Below are 16,251 nucleotides of genomic sequence, written 5' to 3' on the forward strand. Positions count from 1 at the left end.
ACATAGTATTATCTGAATATGCACTGGGTGTGTTCATGTGAAGGGGTGTGTGGAAGGAAGGAGATGATGTAATTCCTAACTACAGCCATGTTTAATTGCTTTTGCTTCTTTACAAGTAGTAGAATTTATCTTAGAAACATGTTTTTTCTTTGGCAAATTGTTGGAAAGAGATTAAACACACCACTACTCTACAAAAAAACTAGACCATAACTTGGGGAGGGGGTTGAAAGCAGCCTGAAAAAAAAAAAAGAGTAGTCATGACAGAAGTTTTGGGGAAATAAGGACTTATTAGCATGCTGCATCAGAGAACAACCAAGGCAGTATTGGCCTGTGAGGAGTTTCCAGAATTCAGTGTATCTGAGGCATTAAGACAGGGACATCTGTATCTAACTAGAGGCTGCTTTCTCGGTCGTGTTACAATTTAACATCTTTTCTTATCACCTCGACTTGCAATAAAGTCTGATATAACCATAAAAATACGAGTATGTTCTATAAACACAGATGAAAGAGAATGACAAAATCTAGATTGTATTTCTCCAGAATGTGGAGGGAGAGAGAGAAGGGAACAGATTCAGGTAGAGAGATGTACTAATAACAGTTCTGTAGGAGACAAAAACAACAATCATTTTTTTTGAGAATTGCTGAAATTTGGGCCAAGCTATTAAATTTCCCAAGCTGAAATCTTGAAGGACAGTAATATCTTACCTGACACCCAGGTTAAAGCTAGAAGCACCCTGGGGCCAGCAGGTGCCATAGTGGTTAAACGTATTGGACTCCCACATGGTTAACCACAGTCTGAGTCCTGGACCTGGCCACTTGCTTCTCACTTTCTCTCTCTCTCTCTCTCTGCACATGCCCAGTAGCAAATTAAATAATAATAATTAATAAAATTAAACAAATAAAAAAATTTAAAGTTAGAAGTACCATATTTGAGAGTTAGACAGACTTGAATTTAATTTTTATCTTTACTGGATGTTGTGACCATCATGTTTAGGGATGGAGTGTAATTGCACGTCTTTGCTGAATGGCCATTCTTTCCTTCCTTTAGAGAACAGTTTTCTCATTGACCTCTCAGAACATTTTTTTTTCTTTCAATTTGTTAGAAAGCACAGGCACTCACCAGATTGAGAGAGAGAAGGAAAATGAAAAGCATCTCTAGTATGGGATGGTCACACTACAATCCCATCTCCTCCATTTCTGCCTCCTTTTGGGACTTTAGCCTTGCATGCACATACACCTGGTAAGATTCTCAAGCTACTGAGTCTGGGACTCAAATTGTACTGTCACCATGTGGGATCCAGCTACATGCCTACATTGACACTAATCAATGTGGTAGTTATATCACACAATGTGTAGAGTTCTTCAGCACTCTCATGCTGACAAGTGAGGCTCTCCGTGGACCTGAGTGGGGACTAACACAGAAAGGGGCATAGCCTTCAAGATTGCTCTCTGAGACTGGGAAGACTGATAGGTCCAATAAGGTCTAGAGTAGTGAGAAAGAGTCATGAAACCACAATCCTGTGCCAGACATTGTGTTTAGCACAGACATTTAAAAAAAGGAATAATAACACATCCTTGCACTTTATAAATTTAGTCTTAGAGGGATTCCAGACATATATAATGATATTTTCAATACTGTGTGGTAAATGTTTGATAGAGGTATACATGATTTTTTGTCATGGAATCAGAGAACAGATGGTAATAATGAATCCTTTTCAGGGAGCACTGGGGGAAAACTTCACAGATGGAGTATGTTAACTCAAACTTCAAGGAAGAGTTGGAGGTTATCAGGTTGGAAGAACGGAAGGGTGTCACAGGCATAAGAAAAAAATGATTTGTTGAAAGGCACAAAAGCATGACAATGGATGACATATCTTAGTGATCATGAGTGGTGTGATCAAAATTGATAATGGAATGAAATACTATTTCTAGATAATTGATTTTGGCACAGAATGACACAGAGAGGGAGAGAGGAAAAGTGAGAAATCATTTAATCATTTCCCAGGGAGGATGGACTCACTGTAATCCCTTCTCCTCCAGATTCCTCTAGGGATTTTGGGCATGCACACAGTATGATTTCAAGCTGCTGGTTTCAGGACTTGAACCTACAGTTCTCCATGTGGTTTCCATGCCCCCTGCTAGTCTGAGGATACTTAAAATAAGCAATTTTTCCTGGTTAGGGCTTTTTTTTTTTTTTTTTAAATTTGTCATTTCTTTCCTTTTTTTTTTTTAGAGAGAATTTTTTTCGCCATAAGGTGTATGTGTTCGCTGGAGAGACAGTGAGAGAAAAAGCGAGAAATCAATCCCTGGGGGATGGCCACACCACAATTCCTTCTTCTCTATTCTGCTCTGTGGATTTGGGGCACGTACACATGCACATGTGCCTGGTGTGGATTTCAAGCTCCTGGGTCTGGGACTTGAACTGCAGTTGACCATGTAGGAGTCCAGTGATGTAATCATTACACCATTTGCTGTTCCCAGATTTGTCATTTCTATTCCCAACTAGGGGGATTATAAAAACATATGAATCTTCTTTTACATTGGCAATGTGGAATATTTGTATCGTAGGCACCCAGGACAGCAAATATAACTCTTTTTTTGCTCAATACTAATCAAAATCAGTTATGAGATATAATTTTTTCTTAGCATTGACTAAAGAGTGTGTAGTATATTTATTTCTCCAATACTATAAAGTCAATCCTTGAATTAAGATAGGCTGTCAGAATCTAACCCCTCTTAGAACTGTTGTAATAAACTGGGTCTTGGCATTCACTGCACATCTTCAGGGACAGCCATAAAGGAAAACCCCTGATGCTGGTCTTCCACAGTAGGACGTTTGATGTAAACAGGACATGGTTTTCCATAATGCAAGTCGTTCTCCTGATCATGACCCACAGAAGAAAGTTCGAGGGAAACCTTAGGGAGATGGTGGAGACTCAGAGGCTTAGACTACTTAGGAAAATAGAAAGAGTAGTGAAATTGTGAGATGAGAGTGTGATTTGAGGGTAAAACAAGTTTTAGGATATATATTAGGTTGTTGGGAAAGCCATGATGCATTTTTACATAGAAAAACATAGGCAAATACGTCATGACTTTGCCAATGGCCTAATACAGATATATATTTTTTTGGAGAGGTTTTTTGCTATAGGGCGTGTGCGCTCGCCAGAGAGAGACAGAGAGACAGAAAGCGAGGAATCACCCTCCAGGGGGGATGACCACACCACAATCCCTTCTCCACCATTCTTCTCTGGGGATCTTGGGCACGCACGCACATGCGCCCGGCATGAGTTTTAAGCCACCAGGTCTGGGATGCGAACCGTGGCTGACTACATGCGAGTCCAGCGACATAGCCATTACGCTAACTGCTGGTCTCTGGCCTAATATATTTTTGAAGGATGGGGCTACTGAAGCCAATCATAGTGTAACAGAGAAAACTTGGACAATGGTCCTAATTCTGTGACCAGCTATAGTGTGACCTTCAGAAGGCACTTCACATCTCTTGCCTTGTTTTTCTCATCTGTGGAACACTAAGGCTTAACTCAATTATCTCCACAATTCCTTCCAGCTTTAGTGTTCTCTGGTATTATCATGAATGGAAGGAATGTATAAACAAAATGAGAACAGTAAAGCAACTCCAAAAGTGCTTCCACAATAATGCCCCAGATATACTGTCATTTTTTATTAATCTACTTGCAATACTGATCTTATGAGAAGATTTTATGATATAATGAAAGAAGAGAATCCTGTGACCATTTAATATCAATCATTTCACCAAAATTTTGTTATTGTTTTGTTCAGTCAGCTTTTAAATGATTTGGAACTCCAAATGTGGATTGAGGTTAATTATAAATGGCCATAAACTCCTTGATAACTTTTCCAACCAAAAGATAAGGTCTTTGACCCAGCTGTGTCCCAAGCAGTGGGGCTTCTGCTGTGTCAGGCTGGAGACCATATGGGAAGGCTCCAGGTTTGTGTCCAAGGTCTACCTGAATGCACTGGGTATGCTTGCAATCCTGACTGGCTGCAAGGCTGAGGGGAAGATGACCCCATGAGAAATCTGTTAAGGATGTCTCTCTCTCTCTTGCACATGAAGGAAAGAAATAAATAAACTTAGGGAGAAAAAGAAAGTCTTTGTTTCCTCCCTTTGGATATAGATTGTCTGTGTAGCTGCCTAGCCATTAGAACATGAGGAAGTGATGCTGTTCTTCAGATACTGCAAAATAATTATTTTTAGCTGTGAGAAAGTTTGATCCTATTGCTTCAGAATTATCGTGCTTGGCAATTCAAAAGTAAATCAACAGGGCTTCCTATTTGTTAATCATATATGTGTTAGTTTGCACTAAAGAAGCATATGTAGCAGAGCAGACAGCACTAATGGTCAACCTATGGGTGGCATATAGGAATACAGTCATGTCACTTAATGATGGGGATGTGTTCTTAAGTATCCGGTCAGGCATTTCAACATTGTGTTAATATCATACAGTGTAGTTACACAAACTGAGATAGTGTCACCTACTATGCATCAAGGCTATATATTATAGCCTATTAGAATCTCTTGGGCCACTGTATATTCAGTCTGTTTTTGACTAAAACATTGTTATGTAGTGCATGGCTATACATATGACAGTAAAGAGCTAATTCTCTGCAGTCATTGCTGCTTGTCATGGACTTGGGTCTTATGACTTACCTTGTCCTGATGGACTCTCAGTTTCAAAGCCCAGATGAGATTGTTCAATGGATTGTTTTTCTGTTGGAATGCCTGGTGAGAACAAATCTTCTTCTGGATAGAGGATATCTTCTTCACTGGTCTCTGGGGCAGTGTCGTAGATGGATTCCTCATAGAGGATGTTGTCATCTAATGTAGACTGTGTGGGAAAGGACTCACCAGGTAGACCATCCTCTGCTCTGTCCACTGTTTCAAGTTTTGGTTCACCAAGAGGAACTGCTGGACTCAAAGTAGTATCCTGAAGAATGAATTTAGAAAGACATGTTGAGAAGGTACATTTCTATATATATGAAAAAAATTATACTTCAGAGGTTCAAATTTCCATTTAAATTTAAGAAAATAGTTTTGTAGGTGACTTGAATCTACAATGGATAAAGGTTTTGATATAGAAATACATTTTGGAAGGATACCATTCATTGACAACAGTGGCAAAATATGATCTGTTGGTTTCTTGGATAACCAAGTAGGCCTGAATAGGGTTAACTAATAACTACTAGGTTGCTGAAAAAGTCATGATGCATTTTTGCATAGAAAAAAAAAAGCATTATGACTTTTCTGACAACCCAATTCAAAGTATTCTAATTTGAACTGTGTCATTCATGTTAGAATTTATTGTTTTTTTCATTTCAAGAGGAAATCGAATTTAGTCAATGTATCTTTTTGTAAATACTCCAGTGATAGTTTTGGTATAAGTTAAACAAATATAGCTTTAAATTAAGTATAAACTTATTGTTTTTACTTTCTAAGACATTAGTTTATATTTATTAAATTCCATAAATACATAGATAAGACCTTACACTTAAGACTTAGAAACATATTTATAAAGTAGGTCCATGTTTGTATTTATTTCTGAAAGTTAAAATTAAATAATATATTCTAATTATTCTTTTCAGTTCATGAAAATATGTTTGTTTTTATCAAAAACAGCACATCCTGAATCTAATTGAAACAAATATCTAACTAAATTGAAGAAAACTTTGAACCTTAGGATACTTGAAATACATGTTTTATTTTATTAATATAGACATTGAAAGTAGGTTAACCAAGTACTAACTGTAAAACAGGAAAGGATTATAATTATCATTGCAAAGGGAATTTTTCTATGTTCAGTTCTTAAGCTGGCTTTGAAGCTTTGTTCCTATTGGGATAACAAAAAGACAAAAAACTCACCATTGTGATATCAGCAGGGGGTGTAGGTAGCCCTGACTGGATGTCAGGACTGGAGTCTGGCAATGACCCAACAGTGTCTGTGGATGAAAAATAAGGTTTGAGTGCATCTTTCTTTTTCTTTTGTGGCTAGACAATAGAACAGGAAAGGTTGATAAATGTAACAATAAGCAGTTCTCTTTTCTTTTCTTTTCTTTTCTTTTCTTTTCTTTTCTTTTCTTTTCTTTTCTTTTCTTTTCTTTTCTTTTCTTTTCTTTTCTTTTCTTTTCCTTTCTTTAAAGAGATGTTTTTCTACAGGACATGTGTGCTCACCAGAAAGACAGACAGAGACGGAGAGACAGAAAGCAAGAAATCAACCCCAAGGGGGCATGGCCAGGCCACAATCCCTTCTCCATTCTCCTTTCAGGATCTTGGGCACACATATACACATGCCCGGCGTGAGTTTAAACCACTGGTCCGGAACTTGAACTGCAGTTGACTACTTGGGAGTCCAGCAACACAGCCATTACACCAACTGCTGGTCCCAATAAGCAGTTCTTAAAGAGTAGTACGACAAATCATTAAAAAAATCGGTGTTACACACACACAAAAAAGGTCATTCATCTGCATGATATAAAAAAGAACAAATGCATGGGGTACATCTTGCATGTTTATGTGATAAGAGTTACTAAGGTGGATTCTTTTGGGTGTTCAGTTTTATTCTACAGATTTGAACTAACAGGCTGATTGGCTAAGCCAGTGGGGATAAAAATGTGACTAAAGCTGTTAAAAAAAAATAGTGAGAATAAATACCAGATCCAATGACCATGACCATTTGTGAGGACCTATGTCCATGTAAAAGCCTGATTCTCAAATGACCCCAGAAGGCTCAAAAATAAAAAGATAAACCCATAGTATCAGATGATCTCCAAGATAAATCTGAAGTTGACCTTTTTTTACCCATGAGGTTCCCTGGCCCTTCATCTTGTCCTAAGAGATCTTTATGAAGTCTTGCAGTGTTAAGTTTGCCTTTCTAAACCAGAAAAATAGAACTGGCAGAGAATGATAGTTTTGTGCCATGTCATCCTAAAATGACATTTCTAGTGTCCATCTATTTTGCTATCTACTAAGCCTACTGAGGGGTTCCAGGCTCCTGGAGACTCTCTGAAGAATCTGAGTTCTTCAAAGACCTACAAATAAAACTATTGTATAATCCAATAATTTCACTCCTGGGTATCTACCCAAAGGATAGGAATATACTCAGAAAAGTTCTTGTACATTCATGTTTATTACAGGGTTACTCACAATTGCTAAAACTGGACCCAACCTAAATGTCCAAGAACAGAAGAATGCATTGAAAAAGTATGGCAAATATACACTATGGAATACTAATTAGCCATAAAAAAACCCCAAAAAACCAAAAAAAAGCTAGACCTTGACATTTGATAGAAAGTGGATGATATGGAAAGACTTTGACATTTGTTAGAAAGTGGATGATATGGAAGATTTACTGCTAAGCAAGCTAGCCAGACTATGAAAAAGAGACATTGTATGTCCCCACTTAATATATAGCTTATGTCTGAACTCTATTGCAGAAACCGAAAAATTAGAAGATTAAAAAGCACAGAGAGCAACCATGGATACAAGAGTCAGTGTGGGAGGAGGGTGGGAAATAGGGGAGGGTGAAAAGAAGGGAATGAAGAAGAAAAAGAAACAAAACATTTAAGGGACACCAAAAATGGAAACTTATCTGTTGATGATAACATGTATGATAATATCTTTAACTGGACTAATATAAAATGTATTCATACTGGGAAAATTCATTTTATAAGCTGTAATGATATACAATGGTTGAATGTATAAAAATAAATAAAAATAATTAACTATAGAAAAAATACATTCTTATGTTCATTATATATGTGTGTGTGTGTATATATGTGTGTGTGTGTATATATACACACACAAAAATAAAATTGGGACCAGCAGTTTGCATAATGTCTATGTTGCTGAATTCCCATGAGTCAACCTCAGTAGGAGTCCCGGCCCGGTGGCTTAAACTCACGCTGGGTGTTTGTACGTGCATGCCCAAGATCCCAAGAGGAGAATGGAGAAGGAATTGCAGCGTGGCCATCCCCCCTTGGGGGGTGATTTCTTGCTTTCTCTCTCTGTCTCTCTCAGTCTTTCTGGCGAGCGCTCACGCCCTTTAGCAAAAACCTCTCCAAAAAAATTTCTTTAAAAGATTAATGACGGGACTAGCAGTTAGCATAATGACTATGTTGCTGGACTCCAATGTAGTCGACTGCGGTTTGCATCCTGGACCCGGTGGCTTAAAACTCACGCCGGGCGCGTGTGCATGCATTCCCAAGATCCCGAGAGGAGAATGGAGAAGGAATTGCAGCGTGGCCATCCCCCCTTGGGGGGTGATTTCTTGCTTTCTCTCTCTGTCTCTCTCAGTCTTTCTGGCGAGCGCTCACGCCCTTTAGCAAAAACCTCTCAAAAAAAAAAATAATGACAAAAATAGCAGAGGAAAAGAGAAATAAAAGTATTAAATTGTAAAAAACCCTAAAATCTGAGTGTGCCTGATTGTCTTGTTTATCATGTTGGACAGACTTTCCCCTCCTCTTACTGCTACTTTCTATCCAAGGAGGTTGACTTACATGGATTATATCAATGATTTCTGGCCCTCTGTCTTTTGGATGGCTTGGATCATTAGGCCCTTCAGGCCCAGAATTAATGAGATCTTGCTGTTTCTAGTCCTAGGGAACTGCTTTATTCTTTTGGATATAGACAAAACTTTATAAATAGTCCCTTTATCAAGCTCTTCTATAATTATCTTAATTTGAGTATGCCTTCTGTTTCCTTTTGAGACCTGATTAATTTTGTAGATGAGGGAATCTCTTCAGGTTGTGTCAAGGGTAACAGAATTGTCCATGGGTTCTTTTCTCCTGCACTCCACTAGCTGTCCATGGTTGGCCTGTACTGATCTGAAACCCTTGGAGAGTCCTAGAGTTGTCCTTAGTAGGAAGTGGTCATCATAGGAGCTTTAAATGAGACACAGAAGAGAGTGAGAAAAGACAGAAATGATACACTATGTGATGTGCCTGTCAAAATAATGACTGACTTTACAGGAGCCAAGTTAAAAATGACAGTATTCAGAGGACGGTCATAGTTTTTAGTTTCTGTTTCAAAATAAGAATAAGCTCAGAGCTATGAAATTACCAACTGACCATCAGTGAACTGAATTGTCCCCACATCCAAGGATTGATCTTCCTCTAGTACTCTGCTGATCAGCCTTCTGAGATTGATAGTTGATAGAGATATTTCTGGTTGCTTGTCCTCCTCCATGGTTCCATGAGGGATGTCTTCGCTTTCAATTTTGTTGGAATCAAAAGACAGGAGGTCACTTGCAGGGCTTTCTGCTTCTGTCTTGTCTCTCGTGAAGATGGCCACAAGTTGCACCTCTGTGGAGCTTGAACTATAGACATCAGAGGACACATCCCACCCAAAGCCATCGTTACATGCTTGGAAAAAAAAGTCACTATGTTGATACAAAGGTTCAGGATAGCCTCAACTTTTTCCTAAAGGTCTCCTAAAGAATATTCCACTTTAAAACATTCAATGATTACTAGAAATTTTAAATATGGAAAAACAATAGATGTATATTTTAGTTCTGAAATCAGCTGGAGGTTAAGTCCAGTTTGAGCAAGGATTATTATTTGAGTCAAGTGACCAAAGAGTTTTACTTTAGGTCTTTTGAAAAAAAAAAATTGCAATTGTCAAGAGTTTCTGGTATTGACCAATGTTTTTGTTGGTCATGTAAGTCATACAGTGCCAGTCAGGAAGGAGGATAAATTGTCCTTTCTTTTACAAAGAGGATCCTTTAGGAAGGCCTATAGAATAGCATGTTGTAACCAAGTCAAAGTTCCAGTTCTTAAGGCTTTTCTCTATTTTTTCCCAAGAAGTATATTTTTAATTATAAACTGAACCTCTAAATGAAACATAACAATCTTTTCCCCAAGCTGCTTTTAAAATAACAGTGTAGAAGGAACGTATAAAAACAGAAATGAAAGTAGTACGCAGTTAACTGTATTTATTTTATATTTGTTAATTCAATACATTCTTGCATATAAAAATGAAACAGGATTTTCTATAGCTCTGTCCTTAAGAATGAAGTTTTACCTTTTAGTTTATGCCATAAATCTACATAGAGGGATGCTGAAGTGTGTTAAAGGCCACAGGAACCAATAATGTGTATTCTTGGCAGTTCTGCAGACCACATAATCAGTCAATCTACAGTTAATTATTTCTCTAGTCAATTATAGTAGTCAAAACTGAATCTTTTATTACTGAGCTCTCCAAGATATAGTGGGTCCTTTTCCCAGTTGAAACTGACCTTGGAACCAAGGTGCAAATTAGTTTCTCTGCTTTATTTGAGACTTAAGTTAATTGCATATAGGTGTGTATATTCAGACAGACAACTTCCTATCACAAATGACATTTGAGAAATAGTAAAAGCATACTTGCATTACAGATGTGTTTTTATGTTTTCCTAATCAGGCAGTGAGTATTATGAAAGCCTCTTTTGCTGATGTTTCTCTAAGAGTGACTTTAACTAGAGGTTTCTTTATTTTTCCCAGTAATTGTTCAATTGCTTTCATTTAAATAAAAAATAATCAGAAAGTCATTGGCATATCCTCAACTTCATATATAAAAACTATCTATACAAACTCAGCCTACAAATTGGGGGGGGGAAATATACTATATTTTGAAACATAAAAAAGTTTGAATTACCCATCTCTTTCTTTCTTTGGTCTTCATTTCATCATACACAAAGGGAACATGCAAGGGAGAAAGAATTTTTAAGGCATTTATTGAGACAGTCAATAAATTAGTTCAAGTAAAAGAAAAAAAAAATACTTCCACGTCTCTCATGTTTTTCCAGAGCTTTGAAGGAAACACATAAACTTCCATCAGAACTTGGATAGATGTATTTTAATTTTGTTTATTCCTTCTTTTATTTTAATTTGACCAGAGAGAGGCAGAGGTAAAGTGAGAAAGCAAGCCAGTAGGTCTGAGACTTGAACTGTGTTCAGCCATGTGGGAGTGTCCAATCTCTTAAGCACCACACCACCTGCTGGCTCAACACTTGGATAGAAATTTTGAGAGCCACATGAATCTCAGGAAGTAAATAACTTTATCTGATATTTCTGATTAGGATTTGAGCCTAAACTCAAAGATTATATACACTTTTGGTCTTCTTCTCAAGACCCATGATTTCCTCATATTCCTTCTGAAGAAGCTGCAAATATTGATATATCCTATACATCCTCACATTTTGGGTGGTGCTGGTGCCATGGAATTTTTCAAAAGTATTTTGTAAAAGGGCTTCTCACCTCCTGAATGGCATTCAATTATTACTTTGTTCCTGAAGGTAATTTATCTGAGACTGACCTCTAGAACTGGTGTTCTGTTCACTATGTTTTTGAATTTCTTTAATCAGTAAACTTTGAGGGATTGATTCAAACTACCATGGGATAGCTTGCAAGAAAAATAATCGTCTGTCTACTGAGTAAATGATCTGCACTAGGAAGTTTACATTCATTCTTATTTAATCTTTTCAGCAGCACAATCCTCATTTTACAGATAAGTGAATGGGTACAGAGAGATTGTGTTAGTTAAAAATGTAGCAGCATTGGGGCCGGCAGGTGGCATGGTGGTTAAGGGCGCTGGGTTCTCACATGGCCGACCGTGGTTCAAGTTCTGGACCTGGCGGCTTGCTTTCTCACTCTCTCTCCCTCTCTCTCTCTCACTCTGTCCCTCTCTGGTCAAATTGAAATAAACAAATGAATAAATAAGAAATAAAAAGTTAAATAAAATAATTATTAAAAAAAAAAAGTAGCTGCATTGGGACCAGCAGATGGCATGGTCGTTATGTTGTTAGACTCCCACATGGCCAACTGAGGTTTGAGTCCTGAACCCAGTGGCTTCAAAAATCATGCTGGGTACATGTTCTCTCTCTCTCTCTTTTTTTTTTTTTGGAGAGGTTTTCGCTATAGGGTGCATGCGCTTGTCAGACAGAGAGAGAGAGCCATAGAGACAGAAAGTGAGAAAGTCACCCCCCAGAGGGGATGGTCATGCCGCAATCCCTTCTCCTCCATTCTCCTCTTGGGATCTTGGGCACACATGCACACGCACCCGGCGTGAGTTTTAAGCCACCCGGTCTGGGATGTGAACCGCGGTCGACTACATGGGAGTCCATCGACTACATGGGAGTCCAACGACATAGCCATTACGCTAACTGCTGGTTCCCCTGGGTACAGGTTCATACCCAAGATCCCGGGAGGAGAATGGAAGAGAAGGGGTTGCAATATGACCATCTTCCCGGGGAGCAGGAGGGAGTATGGGGGGTGACTTATTACTTTCCCTCTCACTGTGTCTGTCTGTCTGTCTGTCTGTCTCTCTCCCTGGTAAGTGCACAAACCCTAAGGATTAAAAAAAAAAAAAAAAAAAAAAAAACGAAAAAAAAGAAAAAGAAAATGACAGCAGTGTCAAGGTTCAAACCCTGGCCTGCCTAACCTCTAGTCTGGGCTTGTTTTGGTATGATAGGTTCCTTCTTTGCCAGTGAGCCATCCATTGTGCCTGAGAAAAGGCCATTTGGTCACCAAATTTGAACTCCTCTGTGCATATTTAGTTTAAAATCTATGTTCAGTTTTCTTTCTTTACATTTCAAATAATAGTTGCTGACAAATACACTCTACAGATATGATGGTGCCACAGTCTGTTTTGTTGCTAATAACAGAAAATACCCAACATTGGGTGATTTATAAAAATAAGAGTTGATTCAGTTCATGGTTTGGAGGTCCAAGGTTCAGGGACCATATCTAGTAAGTGTCTCTGTAGAGTCCTGATCACATCACGAGGATAAGAGCAGAGCAGAGTGGCGGTCCTTGGGTCTCTGTTTTGGTCTCATTTCCTTTCCTGATAAACCTGGTAGCCAGTGTAATGACCTTAGTCTTAATTCTTCCCAAAGGCTTCATCTTTTGACACTGTAACTGGACAAAGATTTTACTCTCTTAATCCCATTATAGTGACTGAACAGATAAATTTTTGGAGGACATATTCAAACTGTAGTAGATGAGATTAGCGTTGTTGCTCTTTTTTTCTTAGACTATTAGTTCATTTTTTATCCTCTGATGTAATATGACTAAAGTAGATGGGAAGGGACTTCCTTCCTTGCCAGTGAGCCTCCTGCTTGTTTTAAACAATAGTTTATAGTCCATGCAGCTCTGGAGAGCTTCCTTGACCAAGACCATAGTCCTAGCAATTTAGAAAAGATGCTTTATTCTGGCATCATTGTCATAAACATAATGCATATATTTAAGGTATATGATATGTTTGACACTATAGACTTGGGAAGCTATTACTGTAATCAGGATAGTGAGCATATTCATCACCCCCCAAATATTTACTTATGTCCCTTTCCTTTCTACCCCTCTCTATGTCATCCAGCCCAAGCAGCTACTGATCTGCTTTCTGTCATTATAAATTAGTTTGCATTTTCCAGAATTTGCTACAATAGAAATCATAATGTACTCCTTTTACCTAGCTACTTTCACTCAATACAATTATTCTGATGTGTATCTATGTTGTTAGGTATTCCTATAGTTCATTCTCTTGTTGAGAAGTAGTCTGTGCTAAGAATGTGCTATGATTTATCTATTGTTCTATTGGATATTTGGGTTGTTTTCAATTCTTGGCTATTGCAAATAAAATGGCTATGAATCTCTGTGCACAAGTGTTTGAAGGAGTATGCCCTCTACATAGAATGAATGATTGTTAATAGTTTTCCATATTTGTTATAAGAGATGAAGCAATATTTGAGTGGATCCTTTACTGCTCATACTTATAACTGTGATATAATAGATTTCCTAACTACTTCCCAGTTGAGAGAATTGAATGACATTACTGATCTGAAAGTACTTGTTAAATTGTAAATCAGGGACCAGCAGTTGGAGTAATGACTGTGTCGCTGGACTCCCATGTAGTCGACCATGGTTCCAGTCCTGGTCACGGTTAAGTCCAGTGGCTTAAACTCATGCTGGGTGCGTGTGAGTGTGTGCTCAAAATCTCAAGAGGAGAATGCAGGAGAAGGGATTGTGGCATGGCCACCCCCCCTGAGGGGTCATTGCCTGCTTTCTGTCTCTCTGTCTCTCTCTTTCTGGCAAGCACATGCATTCTATAGCAAAAACCTCTCCAAAAAAAAAAAAAGAAAATGTAATTCAGCCTTTAAAAATGAGCTGAAGGAAGGACAATACCAAGAGACTCAGGGTTTTTGGTCTTTAGTGGGGATCGAGCCCCACAGAAAGCTTTCTTTCATAATTAACTTACTTTATAATATCCTGAGCATTGCTATTAATGATTACGAGTTAGTACACTCATAAGCATATTGTTTACTGCCTTTAGGAATCAAATTATTTTTTGCTGGATTAAGTCTTTAGGACATAATGTAAACCACTGGGAAAATGTGATTTTACTTTACTAGCATTTTTGGTGGAAATAAGAATGAATCCTTACAGAGGGTTTATTTATACCTGGGAAAGATTCAGATTTAAGTGATACATGATGGGACTTCAAAAAGTTCAAGGACGGGAACCAGCAGTTAGCGTAATGGCTATGTCGTTGGACTCCCACGTAGTCGACCGCAGGTCGTGTCCCGGACCCGGTGGCTTAAAACTCACGCCGGGCGCGTGTGCGTGCGTGCCCAAGATCCCGAAAGGAGAATGGAGGAGAAGGGATTGCGGCGTGACCATCCCCTCTGGGGGGTGATTTCTTGCTTTCTGTCTCTATGTCTCTGTCTGTCTGGCGAGCGCACGCGCCCTATAGTGAAAACCTCTCAAAAAAAGAAAAAGTTCAAGGAAAAAAAATATGAGTTAATTTTGGTGTGAAAGAAATTGAAATCTGTGCATTTTTTTTATAATACACATTTTCAATGATTTTAAAAAGCTTTTACTTTACAAAATCTCCTCACCTAACATTTTAGTTTTGTTTTGAAGTTGATTTTTATAGTTAGTTTTTCCTTTCTTGAAGGGAAGTGATAGTGAGAACTATTTGAACATTCCCCAAGAGAACTAGTCCCGTCATTTCCTTCAGCTTTAAATTAAAAATTGGTTCTTTAACTGCAGTGGTTTATCCAGAAGACCTTGTATTCTATGCAAAAATTTTCCTATCAGCTTTTATTTTTCTCTAATCCATCTGATTTCACATGGAATATTGCAGAGCAGCATCTCGAAATAAAGAAAAATGAGTCTGCTTTGGTAAATATTAAGGGTTTCATCTTTCATAACTTTTACTTTTCAATATTTCCTTCCTCTGGATTTGTACAAGCCAGAGGGGCCTGCTAAGCTTTGGAAGAAATAACCGGGGAGAACTCCCTCAGAAGCTGTTCTTAACGAGCTTGTGGAGCCTGCACTTCACACACCTTCTTGCTTTAAAACAACAGATGGAAAAGAGCCAGGAAGAACTTCCATGGAGTCCTGCTCTCCCTGGGCTACAAATCTCCTTGAGGGCATGGAATCTCAGTTATCAGGGCTGATGCTAGACTTGAGGCACATTTTTAAAAAAATCACTTTATGACTCTGCCTGAAGATGTTTTGAATAATGAAAACATAATAAATGATGCAAACATTCTTGCCAAAGATCATGAACCTACATTAGACTATTACGATGCTAAAGAAAATAGGCCCATTTGTTCCAAATCAGTGGGACCATGACTGAATTCTACTTTACTGTGACATTATTTTATGATTTAATTTCTTTTATTTAAAATTATAATTAAATAATTTTTAGTTATGAGACATAACTATGGTTTAAAATGATACAAATGATATGTATTTTTCTTTTTTTGAGGGAGATTTTTTTGTTATAGGGCATGTATGATCACCAGAGAGACAGAAAGTGAGAAATCATCCCCCAGCGGGAATGGCCACACTGCAATTCCTTCTCCTCCATTCTCCTCTTGGGATTTTGGGCATGCAGGTACATGCGTCAAGCATGAGTTTTAAGCTGCCAGGTCCAGGACTCAACCTGTGGTCAGATATGTGGGAGTCCAGTGACATAACCACTTTGTCACTGCTGGTTCCCAAATCTGCTGGTTCCCAAATGAAATATCTGTTGAAGTTTTTTTTAGATTTATTTAGTTTCATTTACTATTATTTTAAAAATAATTATTTATATAATTATTTTTAAAATAGCTATAATTTATATAATTATTTGTTATTATTATTATTTTTTTCCGGAGAGGTTTTTTGCTTTAGGGCGCGTGCGCTCGCCAGACAGACAGAGAGAGACAGAGAGACAGAAAGCGAGAAATCACCCTCAGG

The 16,251-nt window shown here is 38.1% G+C and overlaps 1 protein-coding gene across 1 annotated transcript in view; it reads right to left on the reverse strand.

The window, feature by feature from the left end:
* IMPG1 (interphotoreceptor matrix proteoglycan 1) overlaps positions 1 to 16,251 on the reverse strand; it is a 120,400-nt gene that overhangs the window by 69,039 nt on the left and 35,110 nt on the right. The window contains 4 exon segments of the mRNA XM_027768229.1: positions 4,886 to 4,964; positions 5,897 to 5,973; positions 9,100 to 9,347; positions 10,664 to 10,684. Coding sequence (XP_027624030.1) covers positions 4,886 to 4,964; positions 5,897 to 5,973; positions 9,100 to 9,347; positions 10,664 to 10,684 — 425 coding nt within the window.

This window comes from Tupaia chinensis, unplaced genomic scaffold (assembly GCF_000334495.1).
Source record: "Tupaia chinensis unplaced genomic scaffold, TupChi_1.0 Scaffold145685_1, whole genome shotgun sequence".
In the NCBI taxonomy this organism is placed as follows: Eukaryota; Metazoa; Chordata; class Mammalia; order Scandentia; family Tupaiidae; genus Tupaia; species Tupaia belangeri.